This window comes from Siphateles boraxobius, unplaced genomic scaffold (genome assembly GCF_051911475.1).
Source record: "Siphateles boraxobius isolate OS27281-9 unplaced genomic scaffold, OSU_SipBor_1 77, whole genome shotgun sequence".
In the NCBI taxonomy this organism is placed as follows: Eukaryota; Metazoa; Chordata; class Actinopteri; order Cypriniformes; family Leuciscidae; genus Siphateles; species Siphateles boraxobius.
Window position 1 is genome coordinate 12,489,628 of NW_027509205.1, and position 14,815 is coordinate 12,504,442.

The 14,815-nt window shown below is 35.6% G+C and overlaps 1 protein-coding gene across 1 annotated transcript; it reads right to left on the reverse strand.

Moving 5' to 3' along the window:
* Positions 1–214: 214 nt before the first annotated feature.
* On the reverse strand, positions 215–14,733 carry tmem201 (transmembrane protein 201). Its single transcript, XM_077218078.1, has 11 exons — positions 14,509–14,733; positions 13,054–13,174; positions 11,992–12,180; positions 11,497–11,676; positions 10,697–11,046; positions 10,074–10,277; positions 5,656–5,882; positions 2,271–2,333; positions 1,887–2,168; positions 1,110–1,238; positions 215–1,020 (listed from the first exon to the last, which is right to left on the reverse strand). The coding sequence occupies exons 1-11, from the start codon at positions 14,631–14,633 to the stop codon at positions 923–925; spliced, it is 1,968 nt and encodes a 655-aa protein (XP_077074193.1). The 5' UTR covers positions 14,634–14,733; the 3' UTR covers positions 215–922.
* Positions 14,734–14,815: the final 82 nt, after the last annotated feature.

The window sequence follows — 14,815 nt, forward strand, 5'->3', positions numbered from 1 at the left end:
GGATAAAAGGTCAAGGAAATCCCTTCATATCCATCTTCACGGTTGACCTTTTCACTAAGCAACTGACTTACAAATACATGTTCAGATTTTCTGAATGCTGAAAGTTTAAGCCAAGGAAAGTGTTTTCTCAAGCAGTGTTTACTCAAGAGAGGAAAAAAATGCTAGCATTTAACGTTTCATTGAAAACGTAGATGTCATACAGAAGACAACAATATGAGACAATTACAAGGGAGATTTATTTCAATCTGGAAATTGACACACCTTTAACTTTTGTACAATTATCCACGTTATCCTATTTCCCTTGACATTATGAGTCAATCATAAAATAGAGGCTCACTGGACACAGTAACAGACATTAGCTAAACACAATATTTCAGTGTCACATTGTTGACAAGTAGATCAACACAAACATATTGCACCTTATAATGTCACATCATTTTGATAATGATATGACAGCATTATCCTTTGAGGAAATAGGATAAACAGAAACAGTTTATATACAGCAATATGGCAAAGAAGCCAAATGAATTTTTAATAAAGATGTCCACATGCCCAACAGACATCATTCTGTTAAACGAAACGGCACAATCATTCATTCTGATACACATCCAGTGTTTAAAAACACAAAAAAACATGTTTTTACAAAGCTCACATCATACTTTGCGGCATAAAGTAGAATTTCAGCTGTTGTTTATTTAACAGAGAAGGTTCGAAAATACAGTCTTCTCATTTATGTGGGCCAGGAAACAATCCTTTTGTATTTCTGCAAATGTTGAGCAGCAAGAATAAAGTTGTAGTTGTCACCCAAGAGAAACGTTATCAACGTATTTCCTGTAAAGAACCCAGATTTACTGTGCACACGTGACAGAGACCAGTGTACATCTCAGTTTGAAACTAAACTCCTGAGGTCTGACCTATAGTCTCATCTCCAATTGTAATAGATATAGATGCTTATGAAGGTCAGGTTAATGGTCAGGCTGGCAAACAGTAGACCAGGCCAAAGCGTCAGGCCCAAAAAAACTGTGGAAAAACACAAAAAAACATAACTATGCAGAACAGAGTAATCAAATTAGTTTAAACACTGCTATTGACAAAATTCCTATTCTTACCCTTCCATCCAGGCTTGCTCTCGGTTTCATTTCCTGTGGTCGTGTCTACATGGCAGTTTGAAGATGAAGAGGAGCTGTCCATTCGCTTCTCCACATGCTCAAACACACTGCCCTCATCGATCAGTGAACCTGAATCCCCAACAAAATCATATCTATATCAATATCAAACGCTCAAGAATTTTAAGAACAGAACATATAAACAAAGGTTTGCCAAAAAAAAAAATTATATGAGGTTTTAAAATAATTAATTCAGTTGTTATTAATTGTATTAATTGTTAAGTACAAGTAATACTTTTATTTAAAAAAAAAAATAGACTGAAGAATGTTCCTTAATAACAGGTTCACATTCTGTGGCTCCGAAAAAACATTCAGACACGTAAGAAGAAAAAAAAGTTGGAAAAAAAGTGACAAATGTTAATAAAAAATGTAAATAAATGTTTTGTTTTTATTTTAAAGTCGGCAAAAAAAAGAAGTTACGATAGACTTTTCTTCCCTGCCATGACATGTATCCTAGTGAAATGGCTTCTCAAACTTATTTTGATTAAAAATTGCAAAAATTGTAAATTAAAAAAAAGGTTCACAGATAAATTATTTATAATAAATATTGCAATATTCAATAAAAAATACCTCAATTTTAATTTCATGGTGACTTTAAAGGCCACTGTATAATATCTAGCAGGTCAAATGGTCAACAGAAACACACTGAATCTCTCTTTCTACATTAAGGACTTTAATCTAGATTTAAAAAATATATATATATACAAATGTGTCCAATACCATGATTCAGTGAATGGAAGTGAGGAACATCAGGCAAGAATCCTCTGCTGTGCATGTGGCTTTGCTCTGAAAGACAGGGAGGTGGTGAGGCCAAACTGAAAGGCTCCAGAGGAGAGGAAAAGAGCTGCAGCTTTTGCCCACTGATGTTGAGTCTGGCCGGGCTGATGAGCGGCCGGCGCTGCCTGGCGGAGCTGGAGGTGGAAGTGACGGAGCCGGCCACGGAGGGGGTTGGAGACGGTCCAGGAGAGGCAGGTCGGCTTACAGATTTTAGAGAGTAGTAGTCTATTGAAAAGATTAAATTATCAGTGAATTTATCATATATGATTTATCTGATTTTAAGCCAGAAAGATGTAGGAAACCATCGCTTCACTTCTTTTGAGTTACCTGAAGGTGGTGAGTCTTTACACTGTAAAGATGGTCTACTCCCACTAAACAGGAAACCCGAATCTACAAGTAAAATAAGCAAAGCAAGATTTTACATATATATAAAATTTGCCAAATTAGCACACACATATTGGTATAACACACAACCTCAAAAAACAGTTCTGTTACTGTTATGGATTTTATAAGTAAAATTCTGTCCTATACCGATAAGCCATTCATTATTTGCATGTTATTGCTGGTAACTGAGAAAAGGCAGATATTATAATTCAATACTGTATTTAAAAAAAAAACTAAAATCAATTCTACATGCTAGAGGTTGATTTAGGCATCACAAAACTATAATGTAATATAAAGTATGAAAAATTGAGTTTAAGTGAGCATTAGATGTTTGAAAGGGTAATGTAAATGTAAAAACAAAGCATGTACAATTAAATATAAAGTTTGAGCCAATAACCGTTATTGTACAAAAAATTGCATGCATTAACATTGGGGTTGGTACGATTTTTCTTGTTATTTATTATGAGTGTTGTAAACGGTTGTGCTGCTTAATTTTTTTTAGAAAATGGTACTTTTTTTCAGGATTCTTTGATGAATAGAAATGTCAAAAGAACAGCATTTATTTGAAATTGAAATCTTTTCTAACATTACAAATGTCTTTACTATAACTTTTGATCAATCTAATGCATTCTTGCTAAATTAAAGTATATATTTATATTTATTTTTTAAGTAGTACAAGCGCAGTTTTTTTCTACCATTCTTTCCATGGCTACTTTCTCAATGTCAAAGCAAGGTGGCCATCCTACAAAAAGGCTGACAGAAATTCCAAGTAATTTTTCATGATACAACACAAGCATCGAACAGTAAAGTAGGGTCATTTAACACTCTCCAACTACTGTCATTCCAGGAATGTCTCCACATGTGGAGCCAACACAGCTGCAGCCATAGAGAAGAGCTCCACCACCACTGAACATTACAGAGCAGATGGATGAAGCTGCATGACGGAGCAGGTAAAGGCCCTGCACACACAAGAGTCTTTTCAAGGACTCCTGCAGAAATGTGACAGGGAGATGAGTGATACGCTAATGATTCTGTTAAAACGAGCTGTGACATCTCACTAGACACTATTTCTTAAATAAGAATTAAACATACTTTTGTTAGCTGTTGATAAATTAACAGTCAATTCAATTCCCACCTCTATATGATGCAATGAGATTTCTCAGACAAGTGTGTTTGATTAAATCCCGAGCATAAAGATCAAGCTCTGGCCCTTTTTTAATCACACCTGCCGAGCCGCTGCATTTGATTACAGGAGGCTGACGTTTGCCATCTCATCTGGTCTCGTCTGAAGATCCACACATGAAACAAACCATGATTCTTCTACCGTCTCACAACAGTCATTTAAACACCACTCCCGACATCATCCTGATCCCAGGCTTTGAAAGCCTGTGTGTATTACAAAGTCCCGTTGACCGATAAGTCAAATTTAAAAGCTATGGTAAACCAAGCTGTTGTCTCTGAAATCCCTTTTGATATACAGTATATGCACTAAATTTTGTTAGGTTATGTAAAATCAAAACTGTACATCAATTCAGTAATTTTTTTAAATACATAATCAAAAAGAATGGAACTAAAAATATATATTTTTAAAGGAATTCTTCATCTAAACATTTCTGTTATTTACTCATTTCACTACAAACTGGCTGTTTTATTTTCATAAAATGTGTATTTTTAAAGATGTTTTTCCTTACAATAATAGTTCATATTGTTCTGCATCATATTTGATGCAAGAGCTGAAGCAGAGGGCATTATCAGCGAATAATGTTCTTCACACAACTCGGAGCTTAATAACTTGTGGTCAGTATATGAACTGTCGTTGCATAAAGAAAAAGTCTTCACCTGAAAAAATAACAGCATACAGTTTTAGAACCAAATGACAGTGAGTAAATAATGACATTTCATTTATAGGTTCACTATTCTTTTAAATTTAACGGCATAACAAGATTAAACAGACTAGCTGTTAATAAAACAATGTAAAGAAGTCACTTCCTGTAACTCGAAACCCATCTGTGATGGGAAAATCCCAGTAAAATGCAGGTAGCCGGAGACACCGTACAGACTTATTTCTCAATCGCACTTCAATTTTCTTTGGCAGTTGGCAAAATTCCCCAGCTAGGTGCGGCACCGTCTGGGGTGAAGAGTGAGCAGAGTTCCTTTTACCATGTATTCAGTCAGTGACCCACATCTTTCCCATCATGCACCTCTGCACTAGTTCCAAAAAACAGCACCTGGGGCCACTTACTACCAGCACAACTCTCATCTCCACAAACAAAAATTGTTCTACATTACATGTAGAGAACACCCGTTTTCATATTATATACAGAAAGTTTTCAAAAATGTTTCCTTATGTAATTTTTATTCAATTAGAATATTTATATCAGCAAAGGGCGCTATATGCATGGTTAATGAAAAATAAAAAATACTATAAAAATAAATTATACATATATACACACACACATATATATATATATATATATATATTAGGGGTGTAACGATACGTGTATTCGTATTGAACCGTTCGGTACGAGGCTTTTGGTTCGGAAATCGTTACGCATTACAAACCCAACGATTCGTCGGACCATTTTTCTTGCCGACCACCACAACGTTGCGCAACATCAAATAGCAAACGTAATGAAAGCGAAACGAAACTGCGCTAATCATTATTTTGTGCTTCACGCACCGTTTATCAGTTTGGAATAAAGGTAAAGATGATTGCAGTGACATACAGGAGTCGTACAGTAAGCATGCACGAGTTTGTTATATTGATGCGCAAACAAACTGTGTATGTGTGCTCCCGAAGCACTGCTCGCACATTGTATTTGTGCACAGACACATTACAGTACATTGTTTTTACACACATTCAGGATAATGTTTTGATTTGTCATGCATTTAGTAATTCTGAATTGGATACATTTACTGTAGTAGGTAGATATGCAATCAAGTCAAGGTGGTTGGTAAAGGGTTTTTTTCTTCGCATATCCATGTTGTTCTGTTAGATATTGCAACTTGACTTGTTAAAAAGTAAACCGGTAAACAAAAAGCTGTTGCACTGTACACATACTATACATTGAATTTTTGTTTTGTTTTCGTGGGTGCTTTGGTGTGCATAAAAAGGGTGCGATTAATCATGATTTAAAATTTTAATCTATGGACAGCCCTAATTAAATAAATAAACAAATGTTAGTGTGTGTGTGTGTGTGAATATATAAAAAATTATATGAATGCTAAAGTATAATAAAAATAGATGCATATGACATTAACAGAATTTTTACGTTGTAACAATAAGTAAAAAAAGTGACAATTAGCATTTATTGTGTGTTTAACTCACCTGCTCGTGCGAGGGAGGGGATAGTTCCCAGAGAGAGGGCCCTGTTCAGCCGCCCAGGCAGCGAGGAGGGAGACGCTTTGCGCGTTCTGTGGCTTTGTTGGCGGATGAGCAGCTGTGACAGGTTGGGGGGAGGCGTTGGGATGAAGGTAGAGGATCCAGACACAGGTGCAGACAGCAGGGGACAGTGATTACTGTAGTACGGCTCAGGAGAACTGCCAGACAGATACCTGCAACAGACAGAGCAGAATTGCTCCATCACTGAGTTTTATAAAGCAATCAAGTCTTCAGTTACTATTATGGTGGAAGACTGTATTCTGTTTCACTCAAAGAAAATAACTGCAGAAAATTGATTTCCACAGAATTTAAAAGCCTGAAGATACCGAAAATATGAAAATGTATGCAGATGCTGTATAAATGATAGGGCTGCAACTAACAATTATTTTAATAATCGATTAATATGTCGATTATTATTTCGATTAATCGGATTTTTTAAAAAAAGCATTAATTTCCAACCTTTTATTCAAAAACAGAACTGACAGTGCAAATTCACAGTGCAAATAAATGGACTAACACAAAAAACATACACATGTATGCTTTACATCTGGCAAATATATAGGCTTTTTAAAAAATAAAGTGCACAAGAAGATGTATATTTTTGTTTAAAGGGACCTGAGCTGTCAGAACAATAAATCATTTATAAAAAATAAAGAAAATACAAATCAGAAAACTTAACAGGATTTGTTTGAATGTCAGAACTTATTCTCTACACTACACTCGCACACACTCACAAACTTGTGTTTTGATTCCTGTCAAAGATGTTATAATCTTTAACAAAATGTTTGACATTATTTGACAAGCAAATGCACACAAAAGACGCGCATTGATAATAGGTAATAATAGCAATAATAATTATAACAGAAGATAATATCTCTAGTCTATCCTAATATTAATTATAAATACAATGTATATAAAATATAAATACAATATAAAATAATATAAAAAAAACAAATACAATGGATTGACCACCTCCTATGGTGTCTCCCATCCTTTCCAAGCATATAGTGAAGTTTCTCTGAGACATTTAGAGTAAAGATTGAAAAATTCAGTGCTGCAAATTGTGGAAAAAATATTCCCCTTGTAGTGGTACTTGGGACAGACAAGAAAGTGTTTGATTCAACAGTCTGATTCAAATCACAGTCTGCTAATTCAGTGGTAAGAATTGAATGGTTGTTTTTATTCATATTGTTGTCCATTTATCAAACTTCCATGCCTCTTAGTATGTACCAATTTACTAATGCTCAGACACACTCATTCTCTTTGGCGCGCAGACACACTCGGTCTCTTTCGCGCACTGTCGCTCACGCGCAGACACACTCGGTCTCTCCCGCGCGATCTCGCAGAGTTCGCTTCGCTTTTGTCCAGTCCGGCACCTCAAAGATCTGCTCCGTTCCTCGCTCGACTCAACTTTTATTTATTTATACTCAAACATCTCTCCGAATTATTGACTGGCGTAATAATCGCGCGACGAAGTAAAGATTTCAGTGCAGATAATAAAAGTAAATATAAACAAAACATGCAATTTAAGAAAGCATATCTGCAAAACATATGAAATTATACATCAGTAATGTCTCAGTCCATCTTCACGTGCTCAATTCAGACATTTGATGCTGTCACACAGATTTCTTGGTTATGATCACTGATTTATAAAAGCACAACAGCTTCCACCTCATCTAAAATCTAAATAGTTTTGAAGAAATGTCAAACACAGTTCAACTTTTATAAGTGTTTTATTTCACTTCGTTATAGGGTTAAATAATACAAGTATAAAAAATGCAATACAACTCAATTATAATACAGCGATTGCTCCAACATGCTGCTTTAATCAAAGCACAATACTCCAAAACATTATTACAACAAATCTGAGCTTAAGTGTCTGGACGCAAACAGTTTCACACTATTTAACAATGCAGTTTTTCATTTCACATTATATCTTTGGGGTTATTTTAGGTCAAAATCACAAGAAACCACTAATCAGGTGTTGATGACATACCAGAAACCGCACAGCAATGCCAAAAACATATTTCAGTTGGATGTTCCTCAAAATCAGATAACTATGAGCCTGCGAACAATGAAGAATCAAAAAGTTCCAAACACACCACATCAGATTCACTTTAGATCTGTAGTGGTCTGAGGCCAAAACAGATTCAGGTCCATTTGAAATTTGAGTTACCTTAGAAAGAAACTGGATTTGACAGGATAACAATATAAAAATTGGCCATATCCAATCTATCTCTGTCATCACTATGCGCCTTCTGATACAACATGCATTGCACAGATCTGTGATTTCACCTTGATGGGTCCTACCACAATAAATCCTCAGTGTTAAATTTAACTTATGTACTCACATTTTAAATCACATGAAATTTTGGAGACAGACATCATACTACCAGACAATCTAAACTGTCAGGTAATAAAATAGGTAGTCAATGAAGGATCAAGTATACTCTCAAAAATACAATGTGCTGCTGTGCTAAATAAATGCTATACATGGTTTTGAGATACTTGTATCAACGTCAAGTTGCAATACACACTATTATTAGTATTTACCAACCGTCAGCCTTTGGCAAGCAAAACTTTGATAATGAGGATACAGCAAACTAAATATTCAAGAATACAGATGTCTACAGTCAAATACTGTATAATAAAGAAATGTGCCGGTTTAGTCAGGTTTAAAGGAACAGGAACAACTTGAGGGTGAGTAAATGATGGATGAATTTGGGTGAACTTTCCCAATAATGGAGCTTTGCATTGGCACATGACCACATGTCACCTTTTGGTAACACAAAATGCTAAATATTAAAGCCCGTCTTACAAGCATGTCGAGAACATCACAGTATGTTAGAAGCGGACAAGTACCACAAGATTTGTATGAGTTGATTCACGTCTAATGGAAATGAGCTCAAGGTACACTTGAAAACAGACTTGGTTTAAATAACAGAAAAGTTACGGACGGTAAATGTCTAAGTCACATTAGTAAGTACTTCGATCACAGCAAAAACAAACTTCACAGCATATGCCACATGCATACGGTTACTTGGGAAAATACAGTGATGAAAATCTACAAAAACATTCAATCTATGGTCGTACTGTCACATGATGTCACACGTTTCTAGAATACAGCAAAAATACAATACTTAAGAGAAAATTACAAGAAAGTACAATCCCTATAAAGCTTTGTTTGTAAAAGTTTTGAAAATGTGTCTCTTTTTGTTAGAGACACTCAAAAGAGATTGTTATATGTTACTGAGGTTTAGTGTGGTTAGTAGTATTCAAACTAAATGGCATGTAATAAAATGTAGTGGATTCTTTTAGTGGACATTTTACAGTATAGTGTAATAATGTTCACAATATAATAAGCATAGTGCTATGCAAAGTACTTGGTTAGCCAATTTTCAGTGTCTTTAAAAATAAAATAGTGCATAAATTCTGTACTAATGTAATGATTACAAACGCGTGGTGGAGACCGACTTTATGACTTGAAATTCAGGTTATTGTAGAATCTACGCAAAGAGAGGCTCAAGTCACAAATATTTGACAGACTCAAATGTGCTCTGCTGTAACCTAACATCAAAACTGAAAGCACTTGAGCTAAAGTATAACAGGAGTATAATGTGTTTGTACGTTAGCAACTTAATTCTGCTAATATCGCATTTGTTATGAGATTGCAAATATGAGATTTAAGCAGTATTGGCATAATACAGTATCTTTGTTTTAGTTTGATCAGAATCAGAAAGAGCTTTATTGCCAATTCAAGGCAATAATTCAACTATATTCAATATAACTATAATTGAAATAGTTTACACAGCAAGGCATTTTAAGTTTTAGATGACGTTTCGTAAAATTTAAGCCACTTCCATGCTGCAATCGATCAGGGGTTAGTACCCAAAATTTCCAATTCCCCAAGTACCATTTCAATTTCTTGATGAATAATGCAATAACAGCACTATACACAGCAAGATGTCTGTAGTCTGTATCATTTCCAGCTACCCGAAACCTTAGCTGTTATTTCAAACCAAATGCAAAATGTCTGAAATTGTGATGTTCTGCCTTTGTCAAATTAGGGGCAATTCATGCAGTAGACTACAAAAAAGACAATAAACTAATATTCTAGTACTTTGAGCAAGGTCATCCACAGCAAGAATCAAACACACAGACTAGATTTTCTTTTATCTATCAGTACAGTACTATTTAGCAAGTGTCTCAAAGACCATGAAGGTTTATACTGGGTGTATTAGTATTTTAGTATAAACTGAAGACAGTTGGAAGGACAATCTGAGAAAAATCAAACCCTTGTTTCTACATGTCCCAAAAGTGTCCCATAAAATATCTTAGCTTAGTGTCACTGCTCAGATTCTGACCTGTGACCTCTGGCTCTTCTTTGACTCGTGGATTTGTGTGTTGCCACAGCGGCAGTGAATCCAACCAGACAACACACAGAAGTGATGCCAAACTTGACAGTTTCCAACCAGTCAGGGATGTCCGTCTTGAGGTAACACTCGGCCAGGTAAAAACATATGACGAGGAGCCAAAGCACAGATGCCACAGCGTCGATCCTCCTCAACCTTTAAAAAAAAAAAAAATAATTATAATTATATGTATTGTGTATTGTATGTGTGTGTGTGTGTGTGTGTGTGTGTACTGCATATACATGATACATATATATATATACACAAATACACTCTGTATATATACCCCATATTTAGCTAAGAATTGTTGCTAGTCATAAATAACATTTAAAAATATATTTTATATATATAGTATACACACGCATACACATTTATTAGTTAATAAACACATATACATTAAAGTTAATAATAATAAAATATATATATATATTTATTCATTCCACATTCTATACGGTATACATAATTTTGTAACTATTTTACAGACATATATATATATATATATATATATACATATATATATACATATAAAATGTTTAATAAAAAAACAAATATGTATATATTTTTAATTGATTCACCTGACAGGTCCTGCCATTAAGACCCCTGTGATGCAAGTTAGGAGACCAATAGAGGCCACGGCCATCTGATGGTCACTTCCGGACTGCCAGATGAGTCGAGCGTTCTCCACGGCCTCTTCCGGAAGAAGACCCACCAGATCGTCCCACATCTTTTTGCCCTCATCATTCTTGCTTTCACTGCCGTTTTGGAAAGCAGGTTTAGGCGGGGCGACTCCGCTTAAGGTCTGCGTGGCAGAGGGGGCCACATCTCCAGATTCAGAAAAAGCCACAGCTACAAGGAAGGCACAGGCGAGAAACGCAAGGATTCTGAGCAAGATCAACCAGGCCGGCGTGCTGAGGGAGTAAGTGTTCTGTACAAAAGAGAGAAAAACAAACTTGATATGGGAATAGCACTTGGTACTTGCATGCCATGCCTGATTAAAGACTAAATGTGAATCAACAGTAGCTGTAAAAAAAGAAGAAAAGCAGGACACAAAAGAAGCAAGAGAGAACAGGTCTTTCCTTATCTCATGCAATCACTTCCACACATTTATCTGCGTTTTAAGAAAACACCAGAAACAGACTGATCATTAATCACACTTGATGCATGCTACAAATGCAAACCAGGTTTTACAGATTTATCTAGGCAACATCTAAATTCAGTGCATTTGTCCATGTCAAGCTCCTGGCACCTAATCAAGCTCCTAGTATTCTCGAAGATACACTTCAGAGAGGTGTAAAAAAAAATTAATCTTCCTGCATTTTTCATGTCAAGTCCTGTGGCTTGATTTGAAACCATATAAATATATAGAGATCACCACCTTAATAAAGGCTTTATCAGCATCCCGACTGCGTCTGAGCTGGTGGTTGAAGAGCTGAGCCCGCAGCTGTCGGTTCTGGTGTTTGATGTAATACTCCACTGCCGTCTGGCACGGCCGGCACAACTTGTAGGTCTGCTCGAGGTGGTGTTTATATACTTCGATCTCCTCATCATAGTTTTCCTGCCATCATGGTGAACATATGACATTCACTTGTACTGGTTGCATGCATGTTACTTGTTTGAGCTGAAGCTTTGCACATTATAAAAACAGACTTTAAACATAATAGACCTACCACATGAAAACAATTTAAAATGCTTATTCCAGCTCAAACAAATATGGCTTTAACGTATAAAAATGTTTAGATGCTTATTGGATGTCAGATTGAATTCTTTTTGCCTGTATAAAAAGCATAAAAAGCCCATTTAATCAAGCAACGAGCTTTAACCCTTGGTTGTCTTGAAATGAAGAAATCAAATGAGTCGATTATAAACCTACATCATCCCTGGGGATGAACGAGGCCAGCTGTTTAATCTTCAGTGTCTGGTTGTTGTTACACTTCTTGCACAGAAGCATCTGGCAATTGACCCAATGCAGAGTCTTCGGTGACTCAGGGACACCGGCGGAAACACCATGGTTGAGATGTTCCATGTATTGAGCAGGAATGGGTTTGTTGTAGTCCCCGTTCTACAGATCAAAAAAGAAGCGCAAAACAAACACTCACTTGCTTGACAATAAATGTACATTTATAGACCTTAGTAAGGATAGACACCATATTGAATCTTATGTGGATGAAAACAATGCTGAAAAAGACAGATTTTGACACAAAGTGTGTGTTTTTGACCGCTCAAGCCCAGTAAGGCGCCAAAAAGAACTCAGTTCAGTACTTGCGCACCATGAGCAGCGGCTTTATGTACGCGCGTTATAAGTGTGTGTGCTCAGAAACCACCTCTCATATATTGAAATTAGTTTTGCTGCTTATTGCTCTTGAACGGATTAAAGTCTCTTGTTTTTAAACTTCAAGGCTTATAAACACATTCAAACGATAAGGTTTTTCTACGTTAGAGCACGGCAATGTGAGCATAACCACGATAAAGATGATAGTCCAAAATCTCTACCTGTTTATTATGACTACTTGTATATCACCCACCCCTATACTTTTATTACCAAGAATGCATTAAATTGCTCAAATGTGATAGTTAAGACATTTATAATGTGACAAAAGATTTCTATTAAGATTTCAAATAAATGTAACTAAAACTTTCAAGTCATCAAATAATTCCACATTATTATTTTACACAAAATAATTAAGCAGCACAACTGTTTTTAACACTGAATGATGATAATAATAAGAAATGTTTCTTTAGAATCAAATCAGCAGATTTCTGACGGATCATATGATGCTGAAAACTGGAGTAATGGCTGCTGACAACTTATCTTTGACATCACAATAAATAAAATTTTAAATTATCCTCAAAAGGAAACAGTTATTAAATAAATACATGTAATACAAATAAAAAAATTATGTCTTTCATAAATCTCATTACATATTGCCAATACCTCCTGAAAGCCATTATACTGGTCGCAGTATGGACAATCCCAGCAGTTTCTGTTCCCATAGGGAACAATTGTGTCCTGATTGCAGAACCAACAATTCACTTGGACATGACTTGGCTTCTTCCTGTAAAATAAAAAAGGGTCACATTTAGAAGAATTGCTGCAGGTTACTATGCCTTATTAAGAACAGAAAAAAACTGTAATTCCATTAACATGACCTGACAATATTGTCTAACTATTGTCTGTTCTGCAGAGAGCGGGGGTAAAAACGCTAACTGCAAAGGCAAGTAAATATATAACCATTAATAGCTTAAAATAAATGAGAAGAGAAAATGCTTCCATGTATTTTTATTTGCTGACATCAAAAGCAGTGAATCCAATCAAACTACAGTATTCGTCTACAGTGCATGATTTGTCTAATGAATCACACTCATCCTGAGATTTATACATTTAAAAAATAAAAAGTCAATTGTTTCATTCAGCTTATGTCCTGTTGATAGTAGTCCAGCGTTTTTGGTTGCACCCATTTTCATGGGACAGGTCAGACTGTAATTGGAATCTAATGTAAAACCTGAACCTTGAATCTAACTCAAAACTGGGATTTTTTTTTTCAAACAGCACAATCAGTGTCGAGGACCTGAGACTGAATATCAGTAGCATGACTATAGTTTGATTGATTTTAATTGATGATTCATTCATTGATAAGGGCCTGATTGACAAACTCAGCCTGTGATGATAACATCATCAACATTAAGTCAAGTGGCATATTTTTGAATGAAATGGCAGAAATTTTAATGAATATGAATTCAGGTGAAGCTTTACATATCTTACTACTCCATAAATAATTAAAAGGTGTAAATGAATACCTTGGTATAGTCTAGACAAAATATGATTCATTCATTGAATATCAGAGCAGAGCATTTGTGTATTACAAACAAAAGCTCATTACAATGAGTCTTTTCTAAGTTGCTCTAACCATTGTAATTACTAGGTTTCCGCCAAAATAACAATAACTTAGAAATAGCTATCACTATCAGTAACTTGGTAATGTTAGTACTAACCAACAGACTAACCAACAGTGCAATCAGAAAATGAATTTAAATGAGAATTCATAAAGATTCGGAAGGGCTCGAACATTAATTTATCGTTATTTTAATAACCGTAGTACTTATGACTTTTATAGTGGAAACTATTAATATAACAGTGAATTTAGGTCTGTTTTAAGCACGAGAACGAAATCTCTAGCTCTAGTTTGTATAGCGTACGCCCCTCAATGGCTGCGCCCGAGCACACGCTTTTTGCAGAACTGATATAACCCGTTTGCAAATACTGCTGCTGTGCATGTTATTTGTAGTGAATCGTAAAAAGCAATCGATAAAGTGCACTGTAGATCATAGCTCTAGCTAACTCATGTGTTATACGAGGCCCAGCGACATCTTATGGGCAGGGTAACAATACCTGGTTGCAATTCTATAGATCAGCGCTCCTCCTGCAGCAATCGCCGTCGCTCCGACACCACCAACTACAAACGGCGGGTATTGGTGTAATATTTGGTTGAAGGCCTCCATTGCAAAACGGGACATTAATAGTAGTGTTATTCAGAAGAAACCACACGCTGGAGTAGGTCATGCGGCAACAGAAGCGCGCATCAATCTACAACATGGTCATATCCAGGTCATGAGTGCGTGTCAAAATAAAAGTTGGACTTTGTGCAAACATTCTAAACAAAATAATAATAATAATGATGAAAAAATTAGATGTAAAA